At 35.4% G+C, this 17,783-nt stretch overlaps 1 protein-coding gene and 2 long non-coding RNA genes across 5 annotated transcripts; 2 read left to right on the top strand and 1 right to left on the bottom strand.

Moving 5' to 3' along the window:
* The first annotated feature begins 774 nt into the window (after nucleotides 1-774).
* Nucleotides 775-4,104, top strand: LOC116188879 (cytochrome P450 82G1-like). The gene is made up of 3 exons (XM_031518338.1): nucleotides 775-1,211; nucleotides 1,881-2,475; nucleotides 3,281-4,104. Exons 1-3 carry the CDS (start codon nucleotides 775-777, stop codon nucleotides 3,902-3,904), a joined length of 1,656 nt encoding a protein of 551 aa, XP_031374198.1. The 3' UTR covers nucleotides 3,905-4,104.
* A 5,833-nt stretch (nucleotides 4,105-9,937) lies between these two features.
* LOC116189548 lies at nucleotides 9,938-10,727 on the top strand. 3 transcript variants are annotated; one of them, XR_004152416.1, is made up of 2 exons: nucleotides 9,938-10,374; nucleotides 10,492-10,727. It is a non-coding gene; the product is annotated as an uncharacterized LOC116189548 (long non-coding RNA). The 3 variants fall into 3 exon arrangements; XR_004152414.1 differs by having other exon boundaries at nucleotides 9,942-10,360; XR_004152415.1 differs by having other exon boundaries at nucleotides 9,966-10,318.
* Nucleotides 10,728-11,536: 809 nt separating this feature from the next.
* On the bottom strand, nucleotides 11,537-12,584 carry LOC116189549. The gene is made up of 2 exons (XR_004152417.1): nucleotides 12,108-12,584; nucleotides 11,537-11,970 (listed from the first exon to the last, which is right to left on the bottom strand). It is a non-coding gene; the product is annotated as an uncharacterized LOC116189549 (long non-coding RNA).
* Between the last annotated feature and the right edge of the window lie 5,199 nt (nucleotides 12,585-17,783).

Raw genomic sequence — 17,783 nt, 5'->3', positions numbered from 1 at the left:
CATCAGGAAGGGTGGAGGATAATTTGTCTCGAATGGAAGACATGACAGCAAGTCTGGGAGGAACACGTGTAAAGACTGATGAGATATATTCGGTTCTCAAACCTTGTATCTGTGGAAGATTGCAAAATTAGAAAGGAACCACCCAAAAGTTCCAGTAAAATTTTTGTCAGCCGCAATATTATAATTTTAAGAGTGATCAATGTATAAGTATCACCAGCACGTACGTACCTCGACATCTTTTTAACTAAGATTTGGGCATGGAAAATTCTGTGCCACACATTCTATTCATATTTAATGATTTTCCTTGACATTTTTTTTCTTCTGTCGGATGAGTAATTTTCCCTGATATTATTATTTTTAGTGTGCACCAAGGTATTCGAAAGTCTAACGGATCTCAACTAATCTAGTTCAAGTTGGATCAGCGTACTAAAAAGTAAAATTCTCATAATCATGAATTTTCTCCATTAAGATTCGAACTCGATATATTGTTTAAGAAAAACAAACGCAGATTCATGTTGGTTCCTTGATATATTAATTATTTTTTTCGATGTGAATCCTAATATCCGAGGTCTCGACTAATCTAGTCGATCTGGGTCGGTCCACTAAGAAGTAAAGCTCTCATAACATGAATTTTCTACATTCACGAGGACTCGAACCCTAAACCTTACTTAAGCGGAACAAGCGTCGAACCGTTTGAACCAATCCATGTTGGTTTAATTAATTTATTCATAAACATGTGAGACATGCTAGTTGCTACTATATATAAATATAACAATGCCCATCGATTTTTCATATCAAAGCAAATCAATTTTAACCAAACATTACTCTTCCAAGTTCCATTCTCCTCGTAATAATGGACATCTCCTCTCTTACTTCCTACTATTTGTTTTAGGACTATTCCCAAGTCTATTACTTCACCCCCTTATTGTTCATAAGTTCGGTTCTGGTGCTCGTAGGCAGTCGAAACGCAGCAAGCCATTACCCCCCGAACCATCCGGTGCATGGCCTTTGATAGGGCACCTCCATCTCCTGTGGGGAGGAGAGCCCGCTTTCAGGAAGCTTGCAGCCATGGCTGACGGATGTGGGCCCGTCTTCTCCCTCAATATCGGCCTCCAAAGGCTGGTGGTCGTGAGCAGCCCCGAGGCCACGAGGGAGTCCTTGAGCGTGAACGACAGGGTTCTGGCCAGTCGGCCCAATATTGCAGCAGGACGGTATTACTAAATAACCCATTTATTATTATTATTATTATTATTTTATCAAAAAAAAGGTGTACTACAATAGTGCACATCTCGCATGTTGATTTAAAGGTCGCAAGTTCGATACTTAGTAAGACTACCCGTGCCTCTTTATTAATTATTTAAATTTCTCTTTTGTTATACTAAACATTATGCCTCCTTTGTAACAAAAAAAAATTCATATATTTTTTTTAAAACCATACGATACTATTGATACCATCAAATCATATTTTCTTTCAGTTCCACCGTACCAAACAACATTGTTACGTACTCTTTTGCTGATTAGAGCTGGAAATGGAATGGGTAGTTTAATCTAATAACATTCGTTATTTTTATACTACGACGTATCGCAATTCTGGGATTCATAGTATTTGATTGATCGAATATTGATTTCACTGAACATTACAACCATAATACAACTTGAAAGAGCACACTTATCTACTGAGACAAAAGTTACAACATGAAACATTAATGCATAAAGTTGGTAACCACTGCCTCGCGGTAGCACATAATTAATCGTTGATATTCATAACTGTTGATTGCAATATTCATAACCATTAATCGTTGTATGTATATATATTGCTACCGAAAATAGAACAATTATATATATATAGTTAAATAATTTACCTTGACATTGGTACGTAGGTACATGGGGTATGATAATGCCATCTTTGCGCTGGCGCCTTACGGGGCATACTGGCGCGAAATCCGAAAAATTGCCGCCCTCGAGCTCCTCTCAAGCCACCGCCTCCAGCGGCTCCTCCACGTTAGGGTCTCAGAGATAGCCTCCTTCATGGCGGATCTCCTCTCCCGCTCCCGACACAACAATCTAGTTATTCCCATTGACATACAGTTCGAGCACCTAACTTTCAACATAAACCTGAGGATGATTGCAGGGAAGAAGTTCGCAGACACCGAGTTCGGCAAAACTGGATCAGACGCCTGGCGGTTCAGGAGAGCAATTGAGAGCGCCCTATACCTCAGCGGGACGTTTGTCCTGTCTGACGCAATCCCGTGGCTTGAGCCGGCAGATATTCAAGGACACGTGAGGGCTATGAAGGCGACGGCGAAGGAGATCGACTATGTCCTCGACAAGTGGCTAAAGGAGCACATTGAGAGGAGGAAAGGTGAAGAAGAAGAAGCTGATGATTTCATGGAAGTTCTGCTCAAGAGCTTGCCGGAGAGTGACGACATGTTCTATGGGCATGAACGCGAGAGGGTCATCAAGGCTACTGTCCTGGTACTAATTAATATCGAATTCATTGCTTTTCTTTCCCTTTATTTTATTTTTAAGTTTTCCATCTCAGCCACAAAACTCTACTTTGAGATTTTTTCTTTCATCATAAAGAAGGCTCATGAACTAAATACAATAATATAAAATAAAGCGAATAAACACATAATTAGTCCTACGTATGAAGATTGGAACACATGATCTCTTAGTTTCAAGTCGACGCCTTATAGAGATCACATGTGTGGTTTGCACGACTGTAATCTCGTTGTAATATGAGTATTCCATTTGTTTCGAAGATAAAATCTTTAACAATCACAGTGGTAATTTTTTCAGTTGAACAAGTGATTACAATGATTAGTTTTACGACCAAATGCTGTAAAAAAAATGATATGAAGTTCCCACTTTACAATGTAAAATCGTAACCTTATTAAACCATCCCTGTATGTCAAATTGGGAATAGAAAAATCAAATAAAATAAAAACAAAGTGCAAAATGTGAAATAAATAAGACAAGTGGACTCCAGCAGAAAACAAATTTCAACATTGATCTTTTCAGATTACAAAGGACCATGGATAGCATCACTATCGAAAATCGAACCTAAAAGTAATTGTGTGTATTACTATACTATGTCCCTTACATATCTTTCTCGGAATTTTAATCTATTTTTAATTGTCCTCATTTTAATATAAAAATTAGCATACAATGTGGGTGAAATGGTACATACGAGATGACATTAATCGAATCCTCATGTATTATTTTGAATTTGACACCGATATTATTGTTTTTGCTTTTGGTTGTCTACTAAATTTTGCAGATTCTCATAATGACCGGTTCGGAGAGCACGGCATTGACTATGACATGGGCTGTGGCATTGCTACTGAACAATCCCAGCACCCTAATACATGCTCAAGAAGAGCTAGACAGAGTCGTAGGGCGAGACCGGTGGGTCCAAGAATCGGACATCGAAAGCCTGAAGTATCTCCAAGCCATCGTGAAAGAGACTCTCCGCCTCTATCCACCGGCTCCATTGACGGGTCTCCGGGAAGCCATGGAGGATTGTCACATTGGTGGTTATCGCGTTCCCAAGGGTACGCGTGTTTTAGTCAACATATGGAAACTCCAGAGGGATCCCGCAATCTGGTCTGACCCTGATGGGTTCCGACCCGAGAGGTTCTTGAAAGAGCATAAGAACGTCGAGGTCAGAGGACAGAGTTTCGAGTACATCCCATTCAGTTCCGGGCGGAGATCGTGCCCTGGTGCCACATTTGGACTCCAGGTTGTTCACTTGATGCTGGCTCGCATGCTACAAGGTTTCGACATGACAATCGCTGGGGATGGGCCGATCGACATGGGTGAAGGCCAAGGCATCGCACTACCTAGGGCGAGCCCTCTCAGGGTTGTCCTGAAACCACGCCTCGATTTGCCACTTCACGGATGAAGTGATGCTTAGCAATCATAGCATCCCTAGTAATCGGGTCAAATGGATATATTAATCTCCTCCGCTCGCTTCTCTCATCTTGTCTGTCCAAAATGATTTGGACGTAGGAGACTCTTATGATAATAAGATCGGAAGCACATTACTTATTGGACAGACTGCACTAAGAATTATGTATTGAGTATTTTTATAGTCGGGTTTTATTGAAGATCCAAATACATAGATGTTCATTTTATGATATCAACATAACCCTATCACCTCCCCAGTTGGGTTTAATCATTGCAAATAGGATTAAACCACTACTTGACAAAATCATCTTCCTGAATCAAACTGCGTTCATTGAAGGAAGATGGATTAATGAGAACGAGCTTCTTGCACAAGAAATCCTTCATACAATGTGGAAAACCAAAGCACGAAGGGGATGGGTCAGGATGACAAACTGAAATAGAGCTTCATCATTAAGATTCTGGAAAAACTAGGATTCCACCCAATCTTCATATCTTGGATCTATCAATGCATCTCCACAACCACCTTCTCCATCTTGCTCAATGGATCTCCTCACGACCATTTTTCACCATACAGAGGTATAAGATAGGAAAACCCTATATCGCCTTATCTGTTTCTAATATCAATGGAAATTTTATCACGACTCCTCCATAGGGCCAAAACCAATTGAGACATCAAGGGTATTCAAATAAGCATGGGAGGACCACAAATCACCCATTTAATGTATGCAGATGATCTCCTCATTCTCTCAAAAGCATCAGAAGCAAATATTAGGAACATAAAGGACATTCTCGACAAATTTTGTTTCTAGTCGGGTCAAGAAGTCAACTGCATGAAATCAGGCCTATTCTTCTCCAAGAATACATTTGCAGAACTAAGAAGAAATGTCAAATCCATTCTTGGCATGAAAAAATTGAAGGACAACACCAAATACCTGGGCAATCATCTCTTCATAAAGAGGAAAAGAAAAGAATCATTCTAATTCCTTATTGACAAGATTAAGAGCAAACTGGCATCATGGAAGACAAAAGTGCTCTCCTGGGCGAGTAGAGCCACCCTGATCAATGTTACTATTCCGACTCCCAAAATCCACCTTAAACACAATCGACAAAGTGACAAGAAGATTTTGGTGGGGTACATGTAAGGAAGAATGTAGCTACTATGCTTCAAAGAGTCGGAATACCATTTGCCAACCAAGAACAAAAGGCTTAGAAAAGTGAAAGACTTGAACAAAGCAATGCTCTCCAAAATAGCTTGGGCATTAACAAGAGATAACGGCAGCCTTGCTGGTAGGGCTGTAAAGGCAAATATGACAACTTCCTCAACTCTTCTAACCGCACCTCTTCCTTACCAATTTGGAAAGGCCTACAATGGTGTAAGGAGACCATCCAGGTAAGTACATGTTTCTCGATTGGTAATGGCTCATCCATTTCAGCATGGCATGACCCATGGATCCTAGGTACGCAAAATCATAAACCCTCTTCGAGAATAGGCATAACTCCAAATCTAGGCCTAAAGGTACATGACTTGATGCTTTTCCATTCCAAGAGATGGAACACTTTACTACTCATAAATCTCTTTGAGCAAGACACTGTGCAAAAAGTTCTCAAAATCCACCTAGCCCAAGAGGATTACGAGGACTCAATAGAATGGAACCCAAGTACCTCAAGGAAGCACTTGGTCAAATCCTTTTATTTTATTGATCAAAATCATAGATTCCAATATCAAAATGGATTAGTGTGGCAAGCTATTTGGAATCTAAAAATCCATGAACGTCTCAAACACCATATTTGGAGAATTGCCAGTGAATGCCTCCCCTGGTTCAACGAAGAATGCAATTCATGCCTTCTTTACCAAATCAGCTCCGATAAAATAAAGCATTTCTATGGCAATTGTCTTTTTTATTATGTTGTTTGGAGGGAATCACCCTGGAATTTTCATTCAAGCTTTATCCCGTCCACCAATATGAAGGAATTAATAAACTTTGTTGCTTGCCCCCTGCGCTCTGTGTTAACGAATAATAATGATAGGGCTAACTTTTCCTTATATGCAGCTATCACATTATATCAGTTGTGGAACTCACGTAACAATGTTGTGCATGCAGGAAAATAAGCCGATCTCCACAAAACCATCAAGAATCGCTTCGCAGAACATAGCAGGGGTCGACATAGTCTACACTGGGGGGGGGGGGGGTGGCAAGATGGGAACTTATCCGAAGCACCTCAACTTGAAATATCAAAAATACCTTCAAGACCTGAATGGAGCATCATCAGTTCGAATGTTGTTTGGAATAGCAGCAGATCATGTCTTGTTAGAGTTCTACACTAACCGAAGACACCGCCATTGATTTCATGGTTCCATGTTTTGCTCGAAGACACATCTCTCCAAGCAGAGGCCAAAACAACGCTCCTTGCCCTCAACATAGCAGCAAAAAGAGGATTTACGAAGATCTGGCTTCATTGCGACGCTTTGCTATTAGTGGAAGCCATTTTGAATCCATGCTCTTCCCCGTGAAAAATTAGAAGCATAGTCTCTGATATTATCTCGACTCTAAAAGTTTTCTCGGATTGGCTATGTTCTTGGATTCCTAGGTCCGATAATACTCTTGCTCACGACCTGGGCCACTTTGGCTCAATGTTCAATTTTCAATCACTTTGTACTTTTGAAGGGTATCCAGATCTTAGGACTCTTGTAGACGCTACTATCTATTAATATTATTAATATGAATTATTCAGCCAAAAAAAAATCACCCTATCACCGTAACTATTTAGGCTTTATGGGAGGTTATTACTGTTTTACTGTTAATCAAAAAATTATATGTTGAAGCGATATAAATTTGAGTATATTATATAAATATGAATATCACTCCTATTGCACTCGCGAAACTCTCTCTTATTCTAAAAAAAATGTCTCGATTTTTTAATCATTCTAAAATATGTAGTGGATGAGATCATAGCGAAGACTTTTTAGGTAAAAGAATAGTGAATTTTCACCTACTTCAGCGGTAAGCAGTTTTAATCCTGTGAGGAGGAGAATGTAAATTTATATCTCGAGAAACACACTTATTGTAAGAGAGAATAATCTTCAATACTAGATATCACGGAATTGCGAAAGTAATGTTTTCGACAATTTTTGTAATAAAAATTGATTTTTTTATTTTCTAAAATTTCCATGAAAGTAGGAGGATTTTAATAGTTTATCAATATAATAAAATTGAATTCTAAGAAAATATGACAATTATAAACTAGTTTTTTTAAAATAATAATATAAGAAAAAATGATTATTAAGACATTATAACATCATTTTTGTCTGTTGCTGTGTAATGTAGTGGCAGGATTTTGACCCTTTTTTTGTGGAAAAAATGGTGCTCTTTTGTGTATACTATTTATCTTCACATGATGTACGAATTTAATCCATTAGTTTTCATAATCTTACTAAAATAGATCACCAATAACATTAGACAAATGCGATATATGATTATTTGCACATGCATAGTTTAATTTATATGTGATTTTGCTAATGCTCTTATGTTTTGTATGTGTACTGTGTCTAGGGAGCGAGCCGCGTAGTGCCGCTACAAAATTGAAATTAATATGTTTAATTATCTTTATATATATGAAAATAAACCCCCAGCTGAATTCTCAAACCGCTACATCATAAAAAAAAAGGCTCTCTCGTTTTGTTATGTCATCATTCATGTGTTAAGAAAATTTTTTATATTCTTTTATCACTAATTATGCAATAGAATATATAGATTATATGCATATAGACAAACATAATATATACAAGGAAACAAAATATGCAGTAGACTATATTCATTGAGTGCTGCTTAGAAAATATTTTATATTCCTTATATACATTATATAAATTGTACAACTTGAAGCATAATTTTATATTTTTTTCCTTAAAATATAAAAACTCAGATTGACTACGGTACATGAGACGGATTTAATAAGCTCAGTTAATGAGGGGACTGAAATTTGTGAGCCACTTGAATGATGCCTAATTATGGGTCACAATGGATGAATATAGTACAAAAGGATAGATTGGATTCATAATATTAATTTTAGGAAGTTCAAATTATAATAGTTTTATATCTGATACTATAATTTGAACGAAAAGTGAAAGTGGTAACCATCATATAAATTACTTAATATCTACCTTATTTTAAAAGATATAATAATAAATGAATAAAATTCCAAATTGAATTCTCACGCCATTATATCATTAAAAAAAAAGAAGCTCTCTCGGGATACCACGTCATCATCATTTATATAGTAAGAAATTTTAATATTCTTTTATCGAGAAATATTTATCCACTGAAAAAATATATATTCGTAATATTCTCTTATTATATCAACAATTCGAAAAAGTGGAGTATACAGCTAAATATATTTTTGGTAGTGGCATATTAGTGGAAGATAGTCTAATAAGGGCAGTTGAAATACGTAGTGAAATATAACCCATCGTCTAGATATAGCGTAATATTATCTAAGTATAATTATAGTCCAATATTTTAATAGAAGTGAAATTTTTTAGATAATTGTTAAGGACATAATTATGTATATATATTGATAGTCTCGTACTAAGAATCATACTTGAAGGTAGATTTTTTGTGCTCATACAAAAGTAGGTTTTTTCTTCATTTTCAACGAGGTTCATAACAATATGCATTATATTATATCATGGATAATTTTATTGATTGGAGCTTGAATACTATTTTTTTATTGGTTGTTATTTATTTCACATTCAATGAGTTTTCTTTTATTTTCAATGAATTTATTCATAGTGTCATTACACTGTATTTAAATTCAATTGTTATTTCTATGCTCATACGATCTCTTCAATTGTTATGAGTTAGAACTGCATATTTATTGAACATTAGATAGTTGTCTTACTTCTATTATATTATTGGTTTGGAGAATTTTTTATTCTATTGAAGAGTTGTGAATGGCATACTTGATGTAGATTTTGTTAAGATGGCAATTGTGATTGTGTGAGCTATTAAAAATTGAGCTGGATAGAATATTAAAATTAAATTAAATATATTATAATTTATAATTATGGTAACTATAGTAGAGAAAAAAATTATATTTTTGAATAGGTACATTTTTTAATTATTTGTTTTCTTAAAATAATTATTTAAGGTTTGTGCTTTCTTTATATTTGAAAAAAAGGCGCATTACTTCCTTTTTTCACAATATATTTAGGATATTAAAATTCTGCTCTTGGCAAAATATAATTTTCTACTGAACTCATTTAATTTTTAAGTGAAAAAATTTTAATCCACAATATATTTTCCTTGAATAAAAATTCATAATGTAATTAATTTTAAGGGTATTTACCTAAAATGGCCCATGGTTTGCCCGTTTTGTCAAATCTATCATATGCTTTTTTTTGTCAAATCTATCCCATGGTTTACTTTTTACATTAAATCTATCCCGGCGTTATCTTTTCCGTCAACATCTAACGGCCGTGCTGACGTAGCGCCTACGTGGCAATTATCAATGTATTTCCATTGAAAAATTTTTCATTTATTTTTTTAGAGTTTATCCTTGAAAATGAGTCGGATCTTGATTAATACATAATTAATTAATACATTGAAAATGGGTCAGCTCTTGATAGAGGAGTTTAATGACCTTTTTCTTGACCAGTGGCATTATTATTCGTGATGAGGTCTATTTAACATATAGATTATTTGAAAATTTTAGGCAATTATGAATTGAATAAATCTGCTTTGCAGAACATGATCCACAGAGATATATCGAAAATGAGTAACCATATAATTCATAAATAAATAAAAATTGTCGTATATTAAAAATATAAGTTTTGCATCAAGACCATATATATATGAAAGTAGAACTGTCATTTTATCAATTCATATAAGATCCTCTAATTTAGCCTGCCTTATCGTCCCTTAACTATTTCATGTGCCTTTATAAGTTGTCCAAAATGTTTTATTTTTTCAAGAGTAAAAGGTATTATGCCTCCCGAACTATGGGGTGTATGTAGGTTTATCCCCTGACCTTCGAAATATTGCAAAAAGCCACATGACCTAATTCTGAAATAAGCAAGGTGCCACCTACTCCCAATTCCGATCAGATTTTCGGCCAAAAGGAGAGCACATGCCTCTCACAAGTCAAATATAAAGGGTAAGAAGGTCATACTGATTAAACTTGGTGGTAAAAAAAATCAAAATAAAATAAAATTTGGGTATAATTACCCTCCCCCAATTCCACGCACTGTGATATCGTGTCTTCCGACCAGCCCCTGTGACCTCAACTCCTCGACCAGCCTCCGGCGACTGCTCCGGCCGATCAGACCGAGTGCGATCACATCTCCTCAACCAGATGTCGGTGCAGACCGTACTAGCGACTCCTTCTCCCCGGCCTCAGCTTCTCGCAGACTACAGTACGGCGCCTTTTGATTTTACAGAACCCGTTCGCCTGTTGGGTATTTCCTGAGTAGTGAGAAGTTTGGAGCTTTAATCGCTTTCGTCTCTTTCTATGGTACAAAATTGATTGTTTTGTTTTGATGAGTCTTCAACTAGATTTCTTCTTTGTTTGTGCATTCTTGTTTGGCAGGTTACTGGAGGTGGAATTAGATTAGTGTCTGAGCATGAAACTCACGGCTTGACTAGTATTTTTGCAACTTATGCTACCAATCTTGCTATCATCGCGGGATGCTATAGCTATTATAGTAAATCCTTGCTCGTTTTTCTCAAGATTTTGAGGTTTCCTTGCGCCATGCGGTTGTATGTTACTTCTTCATGAAATGACATTGGGTATCGGGTTTTAAGAATGACCCAGTTACGTTATTATGAATTTTCACTTATCCAATCTGCCTATAGAGAATTGGGCTTTTCGTCTAATGACAAAAGGCTGCATGTCAGCACATCTAAAAGCATTATGCGGTTAAGTAATACACCATTACTGGTGTTATAGGAGGATTTAGATTTGATAAGACCCTAAGATACAATATATGAGGCATTTGAAGTAGGTAGCCTCGATCAGAAGCTGCTATGTTTAGTGACATAAGGCCTGAGTTTCCATCAGGGCTCTCATAGTGATTCATACTATGATAGACGAGATGAGTTCATTCTGCAACTGAAAGCATAGTTCTTTCCAATTTAAATCATTGGCTATGCTTTCGACAATGTAACATGAGACATGCACATACTTCCTTCCGCTTCGGCAGGAGCCCGGGAATCTGTCAAGAGTAAGTCGTAGAGTATATCCCAATGAGTCTGCGGTTGCAGTTATGAAGTCTGAAGACCAAAAACATCTTGTAAAGATGAAAGGCAGCTGATATGCCTCATATTGTTTGATATTTGGTAATCGCTAGTGAGGAAAACACGAAGAAGATGTTACTGTCGTGAAATTACTCTTGAATAGAACATCATAAGTATCGATATCCTTATTCCAGATGTAGTTTTAGGATGCAACTTATATATGTACTCATGAGTCCTGGATGTAACCTTTAATTTCCGATGAACGATGTAAACTTTATTTTTCTTTTTTGCTAAATAACTATGTAAAGTTTATTCTACTTAATAGAATATGCCTTTTGGGATGCAACTTCTATTTTTGACATTTACTGATCAATATCTGCATGTTGATCGACAAGATAAAGCAAAAACAAAATATCATAATGAACATGACCAATAACAAAATTATCATCATCCTGTTTGGACAAAATCAACCTAATCGAATCTACACTAATCAAAATGAGTTCAGATCTCAGCTGTGATTCCAAAACCATTTACACGATTCTTTCTCCCCAACAATATGAAAATGCACCATTCATTCATCTAAAAGCCAAAACGCCACAAACCATGTCTGCTTAGTCCATAGCAGAAACACAAAATAAATCAAGTCTAGAGAGAGAGCTTAGTTCAATAGGTTTCCTGAATGAAAGAAAAGTAACATCACTTTATTCTCCAAATTCAGTTTCGGTGATCGCTTGCTACTGAAGACTGTGAAGCCAAACCAATTTCTTTGTATTCTGGAGTCGACCTTTCATGGCTTTCCTCTCTCAACTTCCACCCCATCATGAAGTGCCTACTACGTCAATTGAAGAAGAGTAACATTACAGAATTCGCAGAGTTTGATCGGTGAAACAAAAGATTATGACCTCGTATGAGTAACCCAACAATAAAAACAAACTTCGTATGAGAAACAAGAGGACGAAACTGACACACTTTTCGTCGCGACAGTCTTCGGGACAAAATTCTCATCGACAAATGCGAGAGCATGTGGCTGCAGGAAAAGCTGTTGGGCGCGTGGCTGCGTGCACAACTGATGAAGCCGAGGTATGGTCTTCGGGGAGCAGAGGTCATCGAATTCTGGTCGAGGAGAGGGGCTCGCGAGTCTGGTCTGCGTCCGAGCCTGGTCGTGCGTGATTTAGTCGGCCAGAACGTGGTCGGGGAGTTGAGGTTGCGGGGGCTGGTCTGCAGTGGAGACGTCACAGTGCTGGTGAATTGGGGGAGTGTAATTATGCCATAATCTTATTTTATTTTGATTCTTTTTATCACGAGTATTTTGATTAGTGTGACCTTCTTGCCCTTTATATTTTGACATGTGAGAGGTGTGTGCTCTCCTTTTGGCTGGAAATCTAATCGGAATTAGAAGTAGGTGGCACTTACTTATTTTTAGATTAGGTCAGGAGACACTGTACAATATTTTAAAGGTCAGGAGACAAATCCAAACGCACCCCTTAGTTCGGGAGGTATAATGCCTTTTACTCTTTTTTCAATGTCATATGATACTATCTTCTACAGTACTATTATTTGTAATGGAAAATATAAGAGCAAAAATATAATTGTCTGAGAAAATATAAAGGTACGTGCAAGCGTGAGTATCATAATGATATTTGCTCCATTGTTGAACCATAATAAATCCATCTAATCTCGTAGTTACGTTCACATGTGCAAGAAAGATGCCTCCTTCAAGCCTATGGCATGCTGCCCCATTATTGTTTCCTTCCACTCCATGCTCTCCACCAGCTCCTCCAAACACCACCCATAAGACGCTTATATTAATTCTCCGAAAAGACCACGATCGAGAACCTTGATTGCTCTATCTTATCTCGTCCTTTCCGGAGAAAAACGTTCATTAACGTGAAGATTCCTGCCCTGCGTAGCGTGTGGTACTGGTGGCTCGTGAAGCCTTCCTGCATGTCCTTGCCTCTAAAGCTCAGGAATACATGGTAGTAGCCGACCTTGTTACAAGGGCTCTTATCTAACTTCCACTGCATAAATTCATGTTAAAGATTCAAACCTGTATGAAGAAGGTGGACGAGGAGTAGGAAGATGGAAGAGAAGAAAAGGATACTCTAACACTCTTAGTTCTTTTTAGAGAAGGTAGAGTGAGGATAAAGAGATGATTTATCTTGTTTATAGCACGCTTGATTAATAAAAAAAAAGACTTTATCTTGTGTTTGTATGAAAGAAAGGGAACTGAGAAAGGAAGAGATGGGGTAGAAAGAGGAGTGTTAATGCAGTGTGATATGGGTGTAGCGGAAGTAAAACTCACTTCTTAAGTTACAGCTTTCATGACCATGCAGTGGTATAAGAAGACATCGTCATCTTCTACAAAATAAAATTTCGACTGTCCTCTCCCTTCGTCATAGGCATTGTTTTTAAATTCGAGAGAGAAATTTCAGTAGAGATCGTTCATGGTAATTTTGTATATACTCATTTTTCTCTAAAGCTTTTACATGGTTAGGCCCCTATCACCATGGGGAAATCATCGAATTTCGTAGAATTTGATTTCGTTGAACATATTAAAAGTTACAATATTTTAAAGTTCTTTCTTTGTGGCGAAAAATGTTTTTTATCTTTACTTAGTTTTCGACTTGATTTCTCAATATTTTGAACTCCCATTTGCAGCTAATCTGTAGATCGCTATGTGAGATTTCTGTAGACACTAAGAACATCTCATTTGGTGTTCTGTGGAGGGAGAACCGAGTCCTTGAAGTTGCCCTTCAGAACAATATTGAAAGATGAGTTTGAGGTATAGAAGGACCTATTTGATGTGAAGGACCCATTTGAAGTTTCAAACTTTGGCCCTTTAACGGTGGGAGTATGAAAAACCAAATTGATGTAAATTGAAAAGTCAAGGACTAATTTAATGTCCAGAATGACCAAATTTATGCATAAAAAGACGAAATCGGTACCTAAAGGATTCAATTGAGTGAAATTCGATCACTGGGGAACCAATTCGTGTAAAAAATACCGAAAGACCAAATTAATGCAAAGTTAATCTATCAGCGACGAAATAGTCTATCTACTTATCAAACATTGCCCGACAAGGTACCCAATTTCCTTCTGATGTGAGGGAATTGACTGGGTTGTTGGGGCTCAGTATTATTTCTTTTTGTTTCAGAGTAAGGAATAGGAAAATAAGGACATCGATGATAGAATTATGACCCCAGTCCTTCTTGCTAAAGAAAGGAGTCATGTAACTCGTGTTTTCCTTCTGATGTGAGGGAATTGATTGGATTGCTGGGGGTTAGTATTATTTCTTTTTGTTTCATGGTCAGGAATAGGAAAATAAGGACAACGATGATAGAATTATGACACCAGTCCTTGCAAACGAAAGGAGTCATGTATCTCTTGTTTATTTTTTGGTTACAATGGAGAATTATGGCTAAATACAATAAAAGAAAATATTAAATAATTAATAAAGAAGCACAAATAGTCCAATTGAATATCGAACCTGTGATATCTAAGTCGACAGGTAAGGACATGCGACACTGCGCTGCACCTTCTTTTAATACGTGACTCGTGTTTATTAGAGGGATTAATATCCACAGTTTGATATTACTATAAATAGAGAAATATAAGTGACTCATGTTTTCTTACTGTAAATAGAGAAATAATGTGATTCACGTTTTCAGATGAAAACAACCAAATTAATCAAAAGAGAGTGTAGTATAGTGGTACATGCTCTCGTCCGTTGACCTAAAGGTCTCAGATTTGACACCTAGTAAGATTATTCTTGCCTCTTTATTAATTATTTAGGATTCCGCTTTCATTGTACTAGGTCTTATGCCTCCGTTGTAATCGGAAAACAAATCAATTACGAATTATAAGTCCATGAGAACAAAAGGTATCCTATATTTATAATTAACCAACATTTACAAAGACTAGGGGTTATTTAGAAATGGAGTTGAGTTTAACTCAATTTGATTCTAACTATATATATATATATATATATATATTTAATTGGATTCTAATAATAAGGTGGATGGAGAAAATAAAAATAAAAATAATTATGTTGATGAATTATGAAAAAAAGGAAAAAAAGTAATTAATAGTTCATATAAAATAATAATTGTATTGTTGAATTGTGAAAAAATAATAATGAATAGTTTGTAGAATTTAATATTAAAAATTGAATTAAATGATTAAAAAAATTGAAGAAAAAGAAAAAAGTAATAATTATATTTGAAGATAAGTGGTATTAAATGGGGTTGAGTAAAAAAAATTTTAAAATCAAACAAAGTCTTGAGAAGCTATATTACTTCGATGACAAAAACAGTGATTTCGTCAAAAAAGGAAGAGAAGAGCTACACGAAATTAAGTACTGTTTCTTTGTCAAAGTACTAAACGTCATTTCGTGCATTTTTCTTAATTTCTTTGTATTTTATCCGATTAAGATTGCTATTTTGTTGTTTCAATCTGTAATTACTCTTTATGCATATGATGCTGCACATGAATCATTGCACGTACAGCGCGTTACTTCTCTGGAAAATAATGTAATTTAAAATTTGATCATAATTGATAAACGTGCAAATTTCACATGAAAATGGATTTTTATCGAGAACAGTTGCAAGGAATCCGTCATTATTGAGAATTTGATTTATCCCTTGAAACATATCAAATAGAAAAAGTAGAGTTTAAATAAGCATATCGACATACAGTTGCATAAATAATAAATTACGCCGAACCCTGGAGAATTGAGAACATATATTCATTTGAAGGCTGTGGTACACTTGTACACCCATCAAGGATTTCATCGGGACGCTTATAATCAACAGGTTTAAAATCATTCGATAACCGGTTGGATTCGATATTTTAAGTACTTTACTTCAAGCTGTTATTACTCCTCCAATATCCTACTTTTGTATATCAGGTTCAAACAATATCTATTGCTATGTGGACCGCTTTGAATTAAACTGCCAACTGACAATCATTGATTCATTATGAGTGCGTTTGGATTTAGAGTTGAGTTTTGATTTTAATTGGTTTGTAATGATTATATTGTTGAATTATGAGAAAAAGTATGAAAAAGTAATGAATAGTTAAGAGAAAGTAATGATTAAGTAATGATTGTGTTGTTAAATTGTGAAAAAATAATAAATAGTTGAGAGAATTTAATATTAAAAATTGAATTGAATTATTAAAAAAAATTTAAAAATGAAAAATAATGATTGTGTTGTTAAATTAAAAATAAGTGGAGTTGAGTTAAGTTGAGTTGAAAATTTTTTAAAAAACAAACACAATGTCTTTCAGCAATTTGTTGTGAGTTTCTTGCCTCAAATTTGTGTAGTTTAATTTTGTTTCTCTCTTTTTCCCCAGACACCATTGTAGTTTTATTTACTGAAAAACAATAAATAGTAAATCAAGTTATCGCTTAAAAAACTCGATTTCTACACCGATATTCTGATCGTTTTTAATAAAATTAATGTTATTTAAGCACAAGCTCATGTATTTAGTTGAAACCGACAAAGTTTACAAGATTGGAATTCAATAGTATTGCAGACCATCGGCCCCACCTGATCAGACCCATTTGGCCAAGAGTACGGAAGTTGTCTATTTTAAAAAATTTTGAGCCGTACATTTGGAAAATCTGGCACTAGATATAAATCAGCTTCCAACCACGTCTGTTAATATCGACCACTAGAATGAAAATGGTCGAGAAAGGGTGAAGTAAAATTTTATAGGAAAAAACAAATCTAAGTTGACAAATAATTCGATGTTTATTTAAGTAAAATTATAGATTTGATTCTTATAAACGGAGAAAATTCAATATATTTACTTTTTAGTGAGTCGATCTAATTCGAATTAGATTAATCGAATTCTTTGAAGCTATATAAAAAAGAAAAGGGGAAAAGCAATGCTGTTTGAAGTTAGCTTGCATTAGGTTATTGAGTTGAATAGTGATTTAATTCAACTTGATTTTATATAATGATCACAAATATTGATAAATTTATTATTGTGTGAGAATATATAAATACATGTATATATAGTTATGAAAGTAGGTGAAAAATTTATTATAATTAATTTAGACAATGATGATGGCAGTGGAGGAAGATGGCTGAATGGCCGAGTTTAATGAAAGCTTTGCCACACGGAAAGTTGATCATGATTTTTTTTTTCGATGAACAAGTGATGCTCTTATTCAAATCATTGAAGAGGGGCATGAGGATAGAAGCAGTAGAACTACCAAGCACAATAAAAGCTTGGAAGGCCAACAGTTTAAAAGAACACTCTGGTAATCAAACAAGACGACAAATTAAATCATAGCTATTAAAGAATAACAGCTTAAGAGGAAGGGAATTAAGTGGCATAAGTTGTTGCTGTAATCATGATGTCTCGGCTCGATCTTCTTAAATACAACTTTCGTACTTTTTACTAGACCATAAATTTTCCTTACAATCCGAAAAAAAACTTAGGGTGTATTTTAATTTAATTAAATAAATACTTAAAAGTTAATTATAAGTTAGTTATATGGAAAAATGAATGGTAGAAAAAGGGAAAGATGAGGGATGAGTGCTTAATCATTAAGTCAAAAATTACTTAATGAATTAAGTCACAAAATTTAATTAATAGAATAAGTCATTTTTTCCTTATTGATATCTTTAACTTCTC

The sequence above is a fragment of the Punica granatum genome, chromosome 8 (genome assembly GCF_007655135.1).
Source record: "Punica granatum isolate Tunisia-2019 chromosome 8, ASM765513v2, whole genome shotgun sequence".
Taxonomy (NCBI): domain Eukaryota; kingdom Viridiplantae; phylum Streptophyta; class Magnoliopsida; order Myrtales; family Lythraceae; genus Punica; species Punica granatum.
The sequence above is the reverse complement of the archived record's forward strand: the minus strand, read 5'-3'. Positions and strand labels throughout refer to the sequence as shown.

Excerpts from the sequence above, each read along its gene's own strand:
- LOC116188879 (XM_031518338.1), top strand. The coding sequence starts at position 775 with ATGCCCATCGATTTTTCATATCAAAGCAAATCAATTTTAACCAAACAT. Across the intron at positions 1,212-1,880 it reads CCCAATATTGCAGCAGGACG|GTACATGGGGTATGATAATG; the intron begins GTATTACTAAAT and ends ATTGGTACGTAG. Across the intron at positions 2,476-3,280 it reads TCATCAAGGCTACTGTCCTG|ATTCTCATAATGACCGGTTC; the intron begins GTACTAATTAAT and ends TAAATTTTGCAG.